We start from the raw sequence: 19810 nt of genomic DNA on the forward strand, positions 1-19810 counted from the left end.
TTTATTGACATCTACTCGGGGATCATTACCTCCCTCCTAGTTTCCATGTGGTTTGTTGTCATACATCCCTTAACCTGCTGATCATGTTTTTTGTTATATATTTATCTAATAAACTTTTTCTATGTACGTATTATCTATTGGACTGTGGTACTAATTTCTTTAGTGGTTTAGCTGTGTAAGCAATATTGTGTCCCACACTTCTCCATGTATTGGCTGATTATATATGATGATCGTAGATTGTACTATGATTATACAATCCTATAGCAGCCTGCAGTGTTTGCCTTGCTTTCTATGGTCAGAGAGCTGCAGCTCTCTTGTTGTCAAAAGACAGCGTGAGCGCTCAGCTGTGATCGGAGGTATAAAGGTTACCTACAGTCACTGGTGTCAGCTGATGGGACTACAGCTCCCATCAGCTAACACCAGCTGCTGCTGGTGAAAGCAGGAGCAGCGGATGGGAGTATTCATCAGCCGCTCCTGCACTGTAAATAAATAATTAAAAATAAACCTGTGTGGGTTCCCTGTAGTTTTCATAACCAGCCAGGCAAAACTCACAGCTGGGGGCTGCAACCCACAGCTGTCAGCTTCAGCAAGGCTGGCTGTCGAGAATAGAGGTGCCACCATGGCTAATTTTTAATTATTTAAATAATTTTTAAAAAACGGCATGGGGTCCCCTCAATTTTTGACAACCAGCCTTGCTAAAGCAAACAGCTGGGGGCTGGTATTCTCAGGCTGGTAAGGGGCCATGGATATAGGCCCCCCACCCTGAAAATAGCAGGCCACAACTGCCCAAAAAAGGTGCATCTTTTAAATGCGTCAATTCTGACGCTTTGTCCGGCTCTTCCCACCCTGTAGCAGTGGCAAGTGGGGTTCATATTTGTGGGGTTGATGTCCCCTTTGTATTGTCAGGTGACCTCAAGCCCACGGCTTAGTAATGGAGAGTCGTCTATAAGACACCTATCCATAACTAATCCTATAGTTATATGGTAAATAATGACACAGCCAGAATAAATTATTTTATTAGAAATAAGACTAAACAGAGTTTTCCTTTTTTATTAAATAATAGCAAACACAGTTATACTCACCTAATGCCTATTCCACCGAAGTCCTCTTTTTTCTGTAATAAAACTAAAATAAAAAAAAACAATAGCCATCACGTGTTGGTCGTTCTCTCTCATGCCGTAATCCATGTCTGGGAGATTAATAGTTTTTAACCTGGATGGTGCCAAGATGCGACCGTCAGGCTGAGAACCACTGGTGACTGAGCTGCTGCGAGTGCAGCGTCAGTGACTGGCGGTCACATCATCCAGTTACCTCCGGTCCCTGAGGCTGCTTTCCCAGCCGGGCTGAACTGCTGTGACCTCGGTGAGATCCCCGCTAGCAGGGTGGGGAAAAGTCAGAGTTCACCGCAGTTCAAGCTCAGTGACGTAACAGCAGATCGCCGAGAGAATCTCTCACCGTGATCTGCGGTGAAGTCACTGAGCTTGAACTGCGGTGACCTCATCACTGTCTTTTTCCCACGGTGCTGAGGTCACAGCAGTTCAAGGTTGTACTTGATATTTGTTGTATTGTAAATTGTGATAAGTAGAAACATCCTCTATACATCTCTGAATATAGCTGAATGAAAAATACCAATCACTTCTATTATGTGCTAATAATTATAAGAAAAACTTACTGGGTCCACTGAAGTAGCTGTGGGGATGGTCCCCACGTGGCTGCTGTTTGACAGCATCTCCAGTGACAAGTTGACCATTGGCTGGCAATTGAGATTCCAAAGAAGCCACACGGACAGTACACTCCAGATTCAACCGATTTTCAAAGTCAAAGTTCAGTGTGTTCTTGTCAATTGTATTTGATAACCCATAGAATTCTGTGACTTCTAATTTCTTAGGTCCCAGCTTTATAATATTACAGTCTGGTTCCACTAACTTGATCCTCAATATGAAGTTCTCTGTGAATGTTCGATTTTCTGTAAACCTGTGGAGATAGCATTGACATGTATCAGCCTTTGATGTATACAGTTTGGGCCAGTACATGAATCAAAAACAGCTAACATAGAAAAAACTCAGAAAAAATACATACCATGAGATACGGCCTTCCCAAAACCCTGTCTGATGACAAATGCACACTTAGCAGGATGCAGCAGGCCTCCACTGATACAGGCTAGGGGCGGCACAGGTGCAAACTACTTGATAAAAACAACCACCCCAACCAAACATTGCAGGGGTTGGCTGCCTAGCAGAAAAAATGCACATTGATATAACTCACATAGGACGCCAGTCATACTGATAGGTGCGGTGCACAGTGTCTGTATGCAGCCTATTGATGACGCCCCTTGTATTAACAGGCGGGCTGCCCAGCACTATAAAATGCAGCGCACAGTGAAAGACGCCCCAGAAAAACCTAGCCAACATAAAGAGGCCTGGCCACATCCTGCAGAAAAGGATATGATATAGTGCAAAAAAATGCATGTATATGATAAATACATACACTATATGAGGTATTGGTTTAATATTTTGGCCAAAATAAAGTAAGCCCCCAACCCAACGTCAAGGGTCCCCATAATATTGCGGGTCCTAACACTAATATCAAAAACAGCTAACATAGAAAAAATTCAGAAAAAATACATACCATGAGATACGGCCTTCCCAAAACCCTGTCTGATGACAAATGCACACTTAGCAGGATGCAGCAGGCCTCCACTGATACAGGCTAGGGGCGGCACAGGTGCAAACTACTTGATAAAAACAACCACCCCAACCAAACATTGCAGGGGTTGGCTGCCTAGCAGAAAAAATGCACATTGATATAACTCACATAGGACGCCAGTCATACTGATAGGTGCGGTGCACAGTGTCTGTATGCAGCCTATTGATGACGCCCCTTGTATTAACAGGCGGGCTGCCCAGCACTATAAAATGCAGCGCACAGTGAAAGACGCCCCAGAAAAACCTAGCCAACATAAAGAGGCCTGGCCACATCCTGCAGAAAAGGATATGATATAGTGCAAAAAAATGCATGTATATGATAAATACATACACTATATGAGGTATTGGTTTAATATTTTGGCCAAAATAAAGTAAGCCCCCAACCCAACGTCAAGGGTCCCCATAATATTGCGGGTCCTAACACTAATATCAAAAACAGCTAACATAGAAAAAATTCAGAAAAAATACATACCATGAGATACGGCCTTCCCAAAACCCTGTCTGATGACAAATGCACACTTAGCAGGATGCTAAGTGTGCATTTGTCATCAGACAGGGTTTTGGGAAGGCCGTATCTCATGGTATGTATTTTTTCTCAGTACATGAATCAAAATCATTTCTCTAGTGAGCCCAAGATAAGTAAATGTGAAATTACATTTTTATTAAATATACATTCTGAAAATAATTTTTTTTAGTTAGGTTTATTTTTAAAGGAAGTCTGTCAGCAGAAAATGACTGTTCAAACCAAGTACAAGTGCTTGGCGCATCATGGCGGGGCCAATCATTTAAATACACCTTCCCACCTGCTTGCTTTCCTTCTATCCTTGACCTTTTCTGGTTCTATGAAGCCTATCAATCAAAGAAGAGGGGGTGTGGAGATAGAGAGAAAATAAGCAGGTGGGAAGATGTAGTAATTAAAATGTTTGACTCACCAAAAAGTACTGTAATCAATCTTGATTACTGAATATACTTGAGTATAAGCCGAGTTTTTCAGCACATTTTTTTGTGCTGAAAAAGCACCCATTGGTTTATACTTGAGCGAGGGTCCTAGAAGACGAAGGGGAACAGCAGCGGCAGAGTAGCAGGTCACAGGGGGTAGGAGCCGGCCGATGCGGCTAAAGCCTGTGCCCGCTGTTAAAAAGAAATTAATATTCACTGCGCTGACAGTGAATATTCATTTCTCTTTAATTGCGAGTACAGTAGTCACGGAGGAGCGAATACTCATTCCCTTAAGTAGCGGGCACACGTGATCGCCCTGCAGCTGCTGGCACCGGAGCAAGACGCTGCGAGGGATCGCAGGGACGGTAAATAGGATGGGTTTTTTTCTGATGGGGGGCCATACATTTAAGGATATGAATGATGAGTCATGCATATAAGGATAGGGATGAGGAGGCCATATATACCAAGATAGGGATGAGGAGCCATGCATACCAGGATAAGGATGAAGAGCCATGCATACAAGGATAAGGATGAGGAGCCATGCATACAAGGATAGTGATGAGGAGGCCATGCATACCAGGATGAGGATGAGGGGGCCATGCATTCAGTGATGAGGATGAGGGGGCCATGCATACAAGGATAGCGATGAGGAGGCCATGCATACCAGGATAGGGATGAAGAGCCATGCATACCAGGATAGGGATGAGGGGGCCGTGCATACCAGGATATGGATGAGAGGGCCATGCAGACAAGGATGGGGATGAGGAGGCCGTGCATACTAGAATGGGGATGAGGAGGCCTTGCAGACCAGGATGGAGATGAGGGGGGCATACAGACCAGGATAGGGATGAGGGGGCCATGCATACCAGGATATGGATGAGAGGGCCATGCAGACAAGGATGGGGATGAGGAGGCCATGTATACTAGAATGGGGATGAGGAGGCCTTGCAGACCAGGATGGAGATGGGGGGGGCATACAGACCAGGATAGGGATGAGGGGGCCATGCAGACCAGGATGGGGATGAGGAGGCCTTGCATACTAGGATGGGGATGAGGAGGCCTTGCATACAAGGATGGGGATGAAAAGGCTGTGCATACCAGGATGGGGATGAGGGGACAATGCATACCTGGCTTATATTCGAGTCAATAAGTTTTCCCAGTTTTTTATAGTAAAATTAGGTGCCTCGGCTTATACTTGAGTATATATGGTATAGGTATTTACATGTTTGGCCCCGCTATGATGCATCAAGTGGCAGTACTTAGCTTGAACAGTCATTCTGTGCAAACAGACTCCCTTTAAGAACCTTAACAATACAATCTGACCTGTAAAGCCGAAGCATAACTTCATCTTCATCTAATATGGGACAGCCATGGTGGATGTACTTAACTTCATTATTCAAAAAATGACAGTCAAATACCTGTAAATACAGAGTGCATACAGAATTATTACGGTGATTCTCCAAAAACACTAAACATAATGTATTATACAAAGCTTATAGAAATTATGTTTATAGAAAGATGGCTATATAACTAGAAGTGATATAAGGAATAATAATTCCCCTTCCAAAAGTAGAAGCAAAGAGTCCATGTGGTCTCAGTTTATTATACAGTATATATATATATATATATATATATATATATACCGTATATTAAAGGGAAGCTACCGTAAAAAAATGACCTAATGTTAAATCATGTTATTGTGTTCAATATTTAAACATGTATGTTTTTAACTTTCTTGGCAACATTTATTTTATTATAGTCTGCATTAAAAACAAGAAAAATAGAACTCTTGCAATTTTTGTTTGGATTTTTTTATACTCATTCTTCCTTTGTTTCAGTAAACAATACATGTACATAACCTCTATAGTCGGATCCTGCCTGAACCTATTATTTGTATTGATGCATCTAATGAGCATGTGTAAAAGTGATTGTGAAGGGAGGGGGACCTGGTCAGGTGTGAAATCTGTAACACCATTGCTTGCATCTCTGCATGGCTTCCCATCCCACACCATGCAGACACCAATGTACTCACCACCCCAGGCCATGCAGTGAGCTTTTTTTCCTCTGTTTGCTGTGTGCAGTGAGCCTGTTGTCCTCTGCTTGCTGTGCATGCTTAAGGCGCTGGCGCTTGCACTTCCTGATTCTTACAGAGACAGTGCACACATTCCTAATGTGTTCCTAGCCTATTGCTAAGAGGCACTTGGTACTTAAGGCATCTCCACCTGTTGGGAGATGTCTGAGCGACATTCTATTTCAGTGTGTTTGGGCAACTGCTGATTTGCCCTGTCCTTTCCTGTTCCTGGAACCCTGGGGTATGAATTTACAGGCCTGAACTCTGTATCTGTGCTTGTGCCTAATCGTTCCCGCTTCTGCCACCCTGAGGGCTGAAATCCCAGGCCTGAACCCTGTATCTGTACGTGCAAATGATCTATCCTGTTCCCGTCACCTTGGGGGCTGAATACCCAGACCTGAACCCTGAACTTGTACCTGTGTCTGTCCTTGTCTGAATTAGGACAAATCCCTGAAACTGTATTGAAGTCTGGATATTTTCTTAAATTACCTGTGTCTGAATCTCTATCTATCTCTAAAACCTGCAGTGTATGAACCAGTACCTATCTCTAAAGCCTGCAGTGTCTGAACCAGTACCTATCCCTAATCTATTGTCTCTGTGCAACATAAGTGGTTTACGTGTACTTTTGCTACTACATTGTAAGTATCTTATGTGAATCTGGTCCTGTCTGAACTGTGTCCTACTCATTCCTGTATTCAAATGGTACCTGCCAGTGATCCAGTTCTTCCTGAAGTTGTTCACGACAGTCCAGTCTGAGCTGGGTCCTACGCCTGCCTTTCTGTATAGCAGTCGTGTCCACCAGCAACATTATATCTTGTTGAAGGTCAGCTGCCATGTGACCAAGGACAGTCCTGGTGTAGCACCTGGTCACGCCTCCCCAGGCAATTGCGGCACCATCAGTTGCCGTGCATCCAGGGTTAGTCTTGGGGAGGCACTTAGTCAAGACCCTCCAGGCTCTCCTCCATCCACAGCACAGTGGGACCACGATCCACCCTAAATAGTCTGAGCACGAGTGTAAAAGTTTGCTCAGACCCTGGTCCTCACTGGACTCCATGGTCATTCGCTCTCAGAGTTATATTGTTTTGCCAGTATGAGCGACAGGAAAACATTTTTTTACCCGATCAGAAGCCCTGACTTTTGCTGCACTAGCCTAAGTCGCAGTTCCTGCGGCCATGCCTATTCAATCTGCGACTTGCACTCCCAGAGTGGAACCCATCCTGCTGGATCTGCCATGGTATTATGGGGATACAAAAAAGTGCCGTGGGTTCCCGGAGCAGTGCATGCAGCACTACAAATTCTTAGCTCAACATTTTTACTCCGGTCGGGTTATAGTAGGATTCCTCATGTTCAACTTAGCAGGAAATGCCCTTCCATGGCTCAACTCTTCCTGGGAAAGAAGGAATCCTGTCACCTCGGACCTACAAGCTTCCAAGAGGTCTTCAATGGGCCAAGTCACGAATCTCCTGCTACATCTTCCCTTCTCAGCCTCCAGGAGTGAAGCAAAGTAGTGACGCATGTAAGGAAACCGTCATGCCTAGCTCCTTCCTTCCAAAGACCGCTTGTTTTCCAACTTCCTGGGATGGCCATCTGCTCTGAACCCATGCAAGATCAGCAGGTTAGGCTGTTTGAGCAACAGTCTGAACTCCGACCTAGCAAGAAGCAAGAAGCCTGAAGTGAGCCAAAGCCTTGGGTCTATAGGAGAGGCTATGCTTGGTGAGAGTATTCCCTCTCCACCTATGACCTTTACTGTAGCCGTGGACAGTCAGGTCGTTGCAGGACTGCTAGTTGTCAAGTCAAGGAGTGCTTACGTCTCTGAAGAAAGGGAAGCGGTGACGATTTCTCCACACATCTCCAACGATTGTACCAATGATCAGTTCCTAGGAACCTCTCGGCCTCTTGGATGTTTTATTCTGGACATCGGGCGGAAGATGGACCATGTGAGGGTGCCTTCAGTTCCCAAGTGGCCAGTTGACGAAGACGTCAAGATGGAAGATTTCAAGTCTCTGCAATCCGCAGACCAGGAGAAAGCTTGTTGTATCTTCCATGGTGGTAGCTGATCTTGCCAGGCAGCGAGAGATTTGGCAATCCAAGGTTCCTGGTATTGCGTCCTCTTTGTTCTATCCCATAGATGTCTTAATGGACTGCACTGTACTGTACTGAAGAGAGTTGTGCTTCACCTCTTCTGCAGACAATCCTTGCGGGCTTGAAGAACAGGGGGCATGCACTTTCTGATTCCTAAAGAGACAGTGCACACATTTCTAATGTGTCAGCCTATTGCTGAGAGGCACTTGGTACTTAAGGCACCTCCATATTTTCAAACAGGCTTGATTTTTTCCAGTACATGCCTAAAGTGGAATTATTTTCTCTGTCATCTGCCTACCTACTCACTTATGTCATGGATAGCAGCAGCTTCAGCTGTGACCTAGTAGAACGATGAAGGGTGTATTCGGAATGATCATATTAAAGTAGGGAACACTTTGTTGTACATACAGTCATGGTCGAAAGTGTTGGTACCCATGAAATTGATCCAGAAAATGAATTATTTCTCCCTGTTTGCAAATTGCCTCTTCAGAGAGAAAGAGGAATTGGACTCTATAGCGCCACCAGTTGGAAGCAGCTATCCAACGAGTCACAATCAAACCTTTACTGAGTCTTGCAATATGAGTTAGGATGAAAGCCAAATCAGAATCTCAATTTGCAGACACGGTGTTTCAGGCTATTGGCCCTCGTCAGTGCAAAGTATGAGAACTGATTTGGCTAGATGAGAGGCTCTGGACTGAGGTATAAGGGGTCACGTTTTTCCTTGTGGTGTGTGTATTTCTCCCCAGAAAATTATTGCAATTGCACATGTTTTGTTATACCCATGTTTATTTCCTTTGTGTGTTTTAGAACAATACAAAAAATTTGAGAAAAAAAAGACAAATTGGACATAATTTCACACAAAACACCAAAAATGGTCCAGAAAAATTTGTTAGCACAAATGCTGGTGCTGGATCTGTTTTTTTCTCATAGACTTGTATTAGGCTACTTTCACACTAGCCGACGTTCCGACGCATCCTGTGACAACGCAGCACAACGGGGGCAGCGGATGCAGTTTTACAACGCATCCGCTGCCCCATTGTGAGTTGCGGGGAGGAGGGGGCGTAGTTCCGGCCGCGCATGCGCGGTTGGAAATGGCAGACACGACGCACAAAAAAAGTTGCAAGCAACGTTTTTTTGTTCCGACGGTCCGCCACAACACGACGCAACCGTCGGACGACGGTTGCGATGTGTGGCAATGCGTCGCAATATGTCGCTAATGTTAGTCTATGGTGAAAAAACGCATCCTGCAGACAACTTTGCAGGATGCGTTTTTTCTCCAAAACGACGCATTGCGACGTGCGTCATATGATGCTAGTGTGAAAGTAGTCTTAGCGACGGATTGTGACAGGTGGCCTTCCGTTCATCCATCATATGATGGATCCGTTGTAAATTCTGTGTCCGTCGGATGGAGACAATGCACATAAACGTTTTTTGTGCGGAAAATCGCACAGCGTCGGATCCTGCACTGTCCGTCGTAGGCTATAATGGAAGCCTATGGTCGCTGTGTTTCAAAAGACGGAATCCAGTGACGGACTCTGTTTTTTGAAACTGAGCATGCCTGGAAGGATTTCTGATACTTTTCCATTCAGGGAACTCTCTCTCTCATCCGTTTTTTACAATCGGCACAGGATCCATCTTTTCAACACTTTGATGGATTGTGACTGATTGTAAAAAATGGAAGTGTGAAAGAGGCCTTACAGACAACCTGTAGCATAGCTACTGGGGGGGCAGAGGGGGCGGTCGCCCCAGGCCCACTGTCATGAAGGGGCCCACCCACACCCACTTCTGTTATCAGGCAGCACTGAGGGAGAGCAGGGCAAATTGCCTGCTCCCCTATGTTCCAGAGACGCTGCACGCTGACTGACTGGCCCTCAGTGCAGTGTACTGTGCGGCCGGCAGGAGCTCACCTAATAAGATTAAGGCAGGAGCTCACCTAGTAAGGGCAGTCCCACACGTCCAGATAATTCCGGTACCGGAAAAATCGGTACCGGAATTATCCATGTCCGTGTGCCCCTGCGTTTCTGTGGCACATCAGTGTGGCACACGTGCGGCACATGTGTGCCGCCCGTGTGCCCACTGGGTACCACACGCACCGTGCTGGGTACCACACGCACCAGCATCTGGTGCTGAAGCCGCGATTCATATCTTCCCTGCAGCAGCGTTTGCTGTAGAGAAGATATGAATAATCGTGTTTAAAATAAAGCTCCATGTCCCCACCCCCCTCCCACCCCCTGTGCGCCCCTCTGCTGTTCTTAAAATACTCACCCGGCTCGCTCCCTCGCTGGCGCTGCTTCCAGGATGCGGTCACGTGGGGCCGCTCATCTACAGTAATAAATATACGGCTCCACCCCTATGGGAGGTGGAGCCGCATATTCATGACTGTAATCGGCGGCCCCACGTGACCGCTCATACAGTAGAAGGTGCAGCCGTCCTGGAAGCAGCGCCAGCGAGGGAGCGAGCCGGGTGAGTATTTTAAGAACAGCGGGGGGGCGCACAGGGGTGGGAGGGGGGTGGGGACATGGAGCTTTATTTTAAACACGATTATTCATATCTTCTCTACAGCAAACGCTGTTGCAGGGAAGATATGAATCGCGGCTTCAGCACCAGTGGGGGGGACAGCGCTTACAGTAGCGCTGTCTCCTGCACGGCACACGGACTGCACACGGACAACGTGACCCATTGACTTTAATGGGTCCGTGTAATCCGTGCTCTCCCACGAACACTGACATGTGTCCGCAAAAAATCAATGACATCTGCACAGATGCATTGATTTAACTGTGTCTACATGTGTCAGTGGCTCCGGTACGTCAGGAAACTGTCACCTCACGTACCGGAGCCACTGTCGTGTGAAACCGGCCTAAGACAGGCTCCGCTCCACTCCTGTGTGCTCTCCTCCATGCATGCTGGAGCTCCCCTGAGTCCTAGTGCTCACCGCTGATTTACCTCAGACACTGCCTGGCCATGTCTGACCTCATCTCATGCTCTCTGCCTACAGCACTTGGTGAGCCATTGCAGTGCTATCCAGGAACTTGCTGCCAGCCTGCAAACTCCATCTGAGGGTGGCCTGAATGTAGGCTAATTATATTCAGGTAAAGGTCACTGTGGGGTGAATGTGAGAGCACGGGGGCAGGGTGGGCACTGAAGGGGTGGTGGAGGGAGGGCAGGGGCCTTATTATTATACTTACTATAATAGTGTTTAGTGCTTTGCACCACATCATATGTAATAAGTGCTGTTTGGGGGGCTGATGGGGCGATAGGGGGCTTATTATTCTTACAGCCGAGGTCTTCTAAGCCCCAGCCTGTTAGTATAACAAGCCCCCATACAGTACCCATGTTGTGAGCTGCATTATATGTAATGCTGTCATAGAAAGTGACTTATTATTGTTATTAAAGGGAGCCTGAGCGGTGTTACAGGCCGCTCATGGTTTGTACAGCGTCTATCAGCACCATCTGTAGTGTACCAGGCGGACATGTTTATCTCTATAAGGGTAGGTGCACATGGTCAGTAAGCGCTGCAGTTGGACGCTGTGTACTTGTGCCTCGTGCAGATGTTACAGCATAGTGGATGGGATTTCAAGAAATCCCATGTCCACTATGCGTCCATAGACACCTGCAACGCCCACGGTTTACCTGTGGAGACAGATATGCGGCGCGTCTTTCCAGAGCGCACCATGTCTGTTTATCCAAATAAATATCACCCGTACAATGTATTGGATGCGATGAATCAGCACAGTTCAGTGAACACATGCGGAATAACCTGCGTTCAATAGCGGCAGCACTTTGGAAACATCGGCCATGTGCTGCGTCCAAAGTGCTGCCAATTACTGTAACGTCTGCACATACCCTAAAGCTCCAGTGTTTCATAGAAAAACATACTAATAGCTGCTAGGGAGTGAGCGGTGCTGTGCACTAGTCCTACAGACAGGTCACCGGCAGCTTCTCCCCACCTGTTGACAGTGTGGTGCTGTGCACTAGTCCTACAGACAGGTCAACGGCGGCTTCTCCCTAACTGTTGACAGTGTGGTGCTGTGCACTAGTCCTACAGACAGGCCAAAAAGAGAAAAAGAAGTAGGCCATACAGGAAGTATCACTACTTTGTAGGCTTGGTCGGATCCCACTTGTTATAATTCATCTGATGGTGCCCCCTCAATTTTTAGAATTCTAGTCCTACAGACAGGTCACCGGCGGCTTCTCTCCTCCCGCTGACAGTGCGGTGCTGTGCACTAGTCCTACAGACAGATCCCCGGTGGCTTCTTCCCACCCACTGTCAGCAGGCAGGGAGAAGCCACCAGGAACCAGTCTGTAAGGCAGGAGTCACTGTAAGGCTGGCAGCAGAGCAGGAGCCGAGTGTCATTAGCATATCGCATCAGATGCTCTCGCATCGGATGCAATACACTAGTGTGACCCCGGCCTAAGACTAGTGCACAGCACCGCACTATCAGCGGGCGGGGAGAAGCCACCAGGGACCTGTCTGTAGGACTAGTGCACATCGCCACTTGCTCCCCAGCACCTATTAAAAGTACGGTATGTTTTTTCTTTGAAGCTCACCAGAGCCAAACATACCTGGTGAGACACTACAGCTGGGGCCTGATACGTGTTGCACACAGTTTGAGCAGCCTGTATCACCTGTCAGGTTACATTTAAAGAGGTAGTCCAGGCTTGGGATAAAAGTCTGCCTTCAATCTATGTGACTGCAGACTGCCATATCATGACAAAGTGCAGTGCGTCTGCTGCCTTGAGTCTGATCAGGTGCAATCAGGTGGTCATGCAAGAGCATTTTTGCTATTTGCACACGCCGATTAGATACATTTGGCATCTTTCAATAAAAAACGTATTGAGAGAAACTGAAAGAGAGTAGTCGACACATGACTGCAAGTTGTATACCTGCAGTCACATGACCGCCTGTTCACATCACCGATACTAGGGCCATAATTACTGTACATGGGGAGACTCATGGGCCATTATTACTGTACATGGGGGGGGGCATTATTAAATGTTAATATGAGTAGAACTCAGCATTCGGGAGGTATGCAACAAGAATTACATTATGTTCACAACCAAATTAGTCTAAATGTCAGTAAAATTTCAGGGGGCCCTCATATAGTGTGGAGGCTATTATACAGCATGGGAGCTAATGTGGGGGCCATTATACATTATGAAAACTACTTTTGGGGCCATTATACAGTTCGGGAGCTAATGTAGGGGCCATTATACAGCTTGGGGGCTAATATGGGGACTCCTGTGAGAGGCCCTCATACATTGTGGGAGCCATATAAAGTGTGGAGACTACTGTGGGGCCATTATACAGGGTCAAAGTTAATATGAGCGCCATTCTTCAGATTAAGGGTCATCATACAGAGTGGAGACTACTATAGAGGTTAAGAAAAAGTATAAATGCCATTATATACTATTGGGCTACTGTGGGAGCTATTAGACAGTGTGGAGGCCATTATATAGCGTGGGTGTTACCGTGGGGGTCATTATATTGTGTTTGAGAGAGCAGTGGACCTATCATACTGTGTATAGGGCAGCTACGGCCCCCTCATACTGTGTATAGGGCAGCTGTGGAGCCACCCTGCTATGTATAGGGCAGCTGTAGGTATGCTGTTTTTTCTGTACACAGTAAATCAAGTGAATTATGCCAAGTACTGCCCATACAGTGGGGTTGGGGGCCCAGATCTACACAGGGGCCCACCGGAGGATTCCCTGGTTCCCCCATGGGACAGTTTGAGCCTGACTGTACTGTAATCTATATGTTCTGCAGTAGTGGTATCTAGCACCATATGGCGATAAAAAAAAAAATTGTTATTAAGTCCTCTTTTTCTCTGAAGAGGCAATTTGCATATTAAATTTCCCAGAGGAGCATTGCATGGCGAATAAGCCTCCTTACCTTGACAAGCCAGAGCTGGTATGTCACTCTCCACAAGGAGAAACCTACCTTACCTCTTAGACCCCAGTCCAGAGCCTCTCACCTAGCCAAATTGGTTCTCATGCTTCGCACTGACGAGGGCTAAGAGCCCGAAACACCGTGTCTGCGAATTGAGATACTGATTTGGCTTTTATCCTAAGTCATATTGCAAGACTCGTTAAAGGGTTGATTGTGATTTGTAGGATCGCTACTTCCAACAGATGGCACAATAGAGTTTAAGTCCTCTTTGTCTCTGAAGAGGCAATTTGCATATTAGCTTTTTTTTATAAAGATTTATTTTCAGTAATACCATGGTCATCAGCAGAGGTTCGCTATGCCGACAATTAGGGGGTGCCACTATAGTTGTAATCAGGGTTACCTGGCTAGGGGCCCACTCAGATGTTTCGCACCCCCTCAGCTACAACCCTAGCTATGCCTCTGCCGACAACGCATCATACACAGAAAGTACTGTTGCAAATTTTTCTGATGCCTCTGTGTCTCCTTAAGTGTAGTATCAACCACAGTTAGTTACTTTGTTGAGTTGCTCCACAATTGTGCTTTTCATACCTTCTTCATGCATGATTCTGTTGTGTTTCTCCACATTACCCTGCTGTGTACCATATCAGTGTATGTCAGGGGTTTACAGCCATCAAAACTATCAGATTGCAAGAATCGTAGCACGCTTACTAAGACATTCAGTATCAAGGTCAGGAATTAGGTTTAGTATTTCCCATAATCTTACTAACAATATCTTAAAGAGATCACACTGCAAAAGTGTAGAGAGATAACTGGGTTTTTTTCAGACACAAAACATCAGAAGTTTTCCAACAGTAGGGGGCAGCAGTGTATCTTCCAGTGAGGGCCCATACCAACTGAACAGTTAAGAAACTTTTGGGTCCAATTCCAATTCTTCTAACATATTTATATGTTCCATTCAACGTTCATTACAAAAAAAGGAAATATTTTGCTTGCTGAATACATAACACCTCACAAACATCACTAAGCTATTCTAATCTAAAGTTTTTCCTTTGCAAACAGTAATAACATTATCAGAAGAGATCTGAAACTGCTGTGTAGCCTAATTCTATATGCAGGGTGATTCACTCGTTTCTTTACCCAGAAAAATTGCTTTAACTTCTAAAAGACGATGGGTACTGAAATTTGGACTGTACATACTTTGGTTCATGAGAAGTGAGAGCGCACTGAACCTCAGCGACAGTGAAGAGAAACATCCTGGCCCCAGGTGGTGTCACCGACTTGTCGCCGTCAGTCGTCTCCAGTACGAGACAGACTTGCTGCGCTCCTTTCTGCGCTTCGGTAGTTTATGTGCTTGCATTTCTCTCCTGTCGAATTTCTGCTTCATTTGTTAACAATGTACAGATACAGTTTGGAGGATCATGTTTTCATTGTGAAAACGTATTGGAAAGCTGAGTCCAAAATGAGGTGTCGCAGTGAGTTTCTAAAGGAGTTTGGAGGTCGAAATTTGCCGACCATTACCAACATTACTGGAAGACATAATGGAGGACTTCTGAAACTGTCTGAGGAAATAATTCAAGATGTAAAACAGCAACTTCTGGCATCTCCACGTAAATCATTACACTGGCTTTCCGAATAAACAGGCATTCCACATGTCAACGAGCGGCTAAGAAAAGTGTGTTCCTCCATATACACTGTCGTTGAGGAACTGAAAGGGAACGATCAAGAGAACAGAATTCGTTATTGTTGGATTTTTCATTTGGGGCAATTGAAAGGGTCAGGTGTACACTAATGAGCCATGAACATTATGAGATAATACAGTGAGAAATTCAGGCTATGACCCCAGACCACCTGCAGAATACCTTCAACAATATGGAACGGCACATGTAGGCATGCTTGGATGCGAATGGTTTACATTTTAAAAATTTTCAACATTTGCTTTAAAACATCAGTTTCTCATGTACCAATGTATGTACAGTCCAAATTTCAGTATGATAGATGACCTCTTTTAGAAGTTGCAGCACATTTTCTGGGTAAAGTAGTGAGTGAATCACCCTGTATTATGTATATTGCTAGGAATAAGGTTCAGGCGGGCTGCCCAGCGCTATTAAGATGCATCCCATGTGAACAGACACCACAGTTTACAAGACAGAATGGGCGAACTGCACCCCGAAAAAATGCAAAAAACACATATCTAAAAAAAATGTGACTTATTAGTTTATATTCTGGATAAAATATGTAAGCTCGTAACCCAACATCATGGGTCCCCACGCTTACGAGTCCTACTCTAACCAATGCTAGCACAAAAAAAGGATTCAAAGATCCTCCAAAAATTCAGAAAAATAGCAAAAAGGGCAGGAGATGCTTACCTGCCTAGGCCTCCAAACAAATGCACTATCAGGATGCAGTGGACCCATATGGTTAAGATGCAGACTACACAGGTGCAGAAAAACCATACCGGTATTTCTGCACCTGTGTTGCCATCTTAACCATATGCATTTATTTGTCAACAAGTACAGTAAAATGCACACCCAAGATAACCTTAGTTCACAGCCTCCAGGTGTTACAGCAGCTGTAAACTTCAGCAACCTTAAGGTACTGTCACACTAGACGATATCGCTAGCGATCCGTGACGTTGTAGCGTCCTCGCTAGCGATATCGTCCAGTGTGACAGGCAGCAGCGATCAGGCCCCTGCTGGGAGATCGCTGGTCGGGGAAGAAAGTCAAGAACTTTATTTCGTCGCTGGACTCCCCGTAGACATCGCTGAATCGGCGTGTGTGACACCGATTCAGCGATGTCTTCACTGGTAACCAGGGTAAACATCGGGTAACTAAGCGCAGGGCCGCGCTTAGTAACCCGATGTTTACCCTGGTTACCAGCGTAAAAAAACAAACAGTACATACTTACATTCAGCTGTCTGTCCTTTGCCGTCTGGTTCCTGCACTGACTGCTGGCCGTAAAGTGAAAGTGAAAGCACAGCACAGCGGTGAGTCACCGCTGTGTGACTCACCGCTGTGCTGTGCTTTCACTTTCACTTTACGGCCAGCAGTCAGTGCAGGAACCAGACGGCAAGGGACAGACAGCTGAATGTATGTATGTACTGTTTGTTTTTTTACGCTGGTAACCAGGGTAAACATCGGGTTACTAAGCGCGGCCCTGCGCTTAGTTACCCGATGTTTACCCTGGTTACCGGGGACCTCGGGATCGTTGGTCGCTGGAGAGCTGTCTGTGTGGCAGCTCTCCAGCGACCAAACAGCGACGCTGCAGCGATCCGGATCGTTGTCGGTATCGCTGCAGCGTCGCTAAGTGTGACGGTACCTTTAAAGTCTCCCTTAACCCCTTAGTGACAGAGCCAGTTTGGTACTTAATGACCAGGCCAATTTTTGCAATTCTGACCACTGTCACTTTATGAGGTTATAACTCTGGAACGCTTCAACGGATCCCGCTGATTCTGAGATTGTTTTTTCGTGACATATTGTACTTCATGTTAGTGGTAACATTTCTTCGATATTACTTGCGATTATTTATGAAAAAAACGGAAATATGTCGAAAATTTTTAAAATTTTGCAATTTTCAAACTTTGTATTTTTATGCCCTTAAATCAGAGAGATATGTCATGAAAAATAGTTAATAAATAACATTTCCCACATGTCTACTTTACATCAGCATAATTTTGGAAACAAAATTTTTTTTTGTTAGGGAGTTATAAGGGTTAAAAGTTGACAAGCAATTTCTCATTTTTACAACACCATTTTTTTTTAGGGACCACATCACATTTGAAGTCATTTTGAGGGGTCTATATGATAGAAAATAATGAAGTGTGACACCATTCTAAAAACTACACCCCTCAAGGTTCTCAAAACCACATTCAAGAAGTTTATTAACCCTTTAAGTGCTTCACAGGAACTGAAACAATGTGGAAGGAAAAAATGAACATTTAACTTTTTTTTGCAAACATCTTAATTCAGAACCATTTTTTTTATTTTCACAAGTGTAAAAACAGAAATGTAACCATAAATTTTGTTATGCAATTTCTCCTGAATACGCCAATACCCCATATGTGGGGGTAAACCACTGTTAGGGCGCACCGCAGAACTTAGAAGACTTTTTCAATGCAGAATTGGCTGGAATTGAGATTGGACGCCATGTCACGTTTAGAGAGCCCCTGATGTGCCTAAACAGTGGAAACTCCCCACAAGTGACACCATTTTGGAAACTAGACCCCTTAAGGAACTTATCTACATGTGTGGTGAGCACTTTGAACCCCCAAGTGCTTCACAGAAGTTTATAACGTAGAGCCGTGAAAATAAAAAATCGCTTTTGTTTACACAAAAATGATCTTTTCGCCCACAAATTCTTATTTTCACAAGGGTAACAGGAGAAATTAGACCACAAAAGTTGTTGTGCGATTTCTCCTGAATACGTCGATACCCCATATGTGAGGGTAAACCACTGTTTGGGCGCACCGCAGAGCTTGGAAGTGAAGGAGCGCCGTTTTACTTTTTCAATGTAGAATTGGCTGGAATTGAGATTGGACGCCATGTCACGTTTGGAGAGCCCCTGATGTGCCTAAACAGTGGAAACCCCCCACAAGTGACCCCATTTTGGAAACTAGACCCCTTAAGGAACATATCTAGATGTGTGGTGATCACTTTGAACCCCCATGTGCTTCACAGAAGTTTATAATGTAGAGCCGTGAAAAAAAAAATCGCATTTTTTCTACAAAAATGATCTTTTTGCCCACAAATTTTTATTTTCACAAGGGTAACAGGAGAAATTAGACCACAAAAGTTGTTGTGCAATTTCTCCTGAGTACGCTGATACCCAATATGTGGGGGTAAACCACTGTTAGGGCGCACCGCAGAGCTTGGAAGAGAAGGAGTGCCGTTTTACTTTTTCAAGTGTAGAATTGGCTGGAATTGAGATCGGACGCCATGTCACGTTTGGAGAGCCCCTGATGTGCCTAAACAGTAGAAATCCCCCACAAGTGACCCCATTTTGGAAACTAGACCCCCCAAGGAACTTATCTAGATGTGTGGTGAGAACTTTGAATGCCCAAGTGCTTCACAGAAGTTTAGAATGCAGAGTCGTGAAAATAAAAAATATTTTTTTTTCCACAAAAAAGATATTGTAGCCCCCAAGTTTTTATTTTCACAAGGGTAACAGGAGAAATTGGACTGCAATAGTTGTTGTCCAATTTATCCCGAGTACGCTGATGTGCCATATGTGGGGGTAAACCACTGTTTGGGCGCACGGCAGAGCTCGGAAGGGAAGGAGCGCCTTTTTGGAATGTAGACTTTGATAGAATGGTCTGTGGGCATTATGTTGCGATTGCAGAGCCCCTGATATACCTAAACTGTAGTAACCCCCCACAAGTGACCCCATTTTGGAAACTAGACCCCCCAAGGAACTTATCTAGATGTGTGGTGAGAACTTTGAATGCCCAAGTGCTTCACAGAAGTTTAGAATGCAGAGTCGTGAAAATTAAAAAAAAAATTTTTTTCACAAAAAAGATATTGTAGCCCCCAAGTTTTTATTTTCACAAGGGTAACAAGAGAAATTGGACCCCAGAAGTTGTTATCCAATTTATCCCGAGTACGCTGATGCCCCATATGTGGGGGCAACCCACTGTTTGGGCGCACGGCAGAGCTCAGAAGGGAGGGAGCACCATTTGACTTTTTGAGCGCAAAATTGGCTGTCGTGTTTGGAGACCCCCTGATGTACCTAAACAGTGGAAACCACCCAATTCTAGCTCCAACCCTAACCCCAACACACCCCTAACCCTAATCCCAACCTGATCCATAATCCTAATCACTAACCCTAACCATAATCACAACCCTTACCCCAAAACAACCCTAATGTCAACCCTAACCATAACCCTAATCAAAACCCTAAATCCAACACACCCCTAATCCTAATCTCAACCCTAACCTCAAACCTACCCCTAATCCCAATACACCCCTAATCACAACCCTAACCTTAACCCTAATCCCAAACCTAACCCTAATCCCAAGCGTAACCCTAATGCCAACCCTAACCCTAATACCAACCCTAATCCAAACCCTAACCCTAATCCCAGCTCTAACCCTAACTTTAGCCCCAACCCTAGCCCTAACTTTAGCCCCAAC

The 19810-nt window shown here is 45.2% G+C and overlaps 1 protein-coding gene across 1 annotated transcript in view; it reads right to left on the reverse strand.

Moving 5' to 3' along the window:
* FREM1 (FRAS1 related extracellular matrix 1) overlaps nt 1–19810 on the reverse strand; it is a 375192-nt gene that overhangs the window by 254848 nt on the left and 100534 nt on the right. The window contains exons 3-4 of the mRNA XM_069765123.1: nt 4968–5062; nt 1673–1974 (exon numbers count right to left, since the gene is read on the reverse strand). Of these exons, the coding sequence (XP_069621224.1) occupies nt 1673–1974; nt 4968–5062 (397 nt within the window). The remainder of the gene's footprint in view (nt 1–1672; nt 1975–4967; nt 5063–19810) is intronic.

The sequence above is a fragment of the Ranitomeya imitator genome, chromosome 1, assembly GCF_032444005.1.
Source record: "Ranitomeya imitator isolate aRanImi1 chromosome 1, aRanImi1.pri, whole genome shotgun sequence".
Lineage (NCBI taxonomy): Eukaryota > Metazoa > Chordata > Amphibia > Anura > Dendrobatidae > Ranitomeya > Ranitomeya imitator.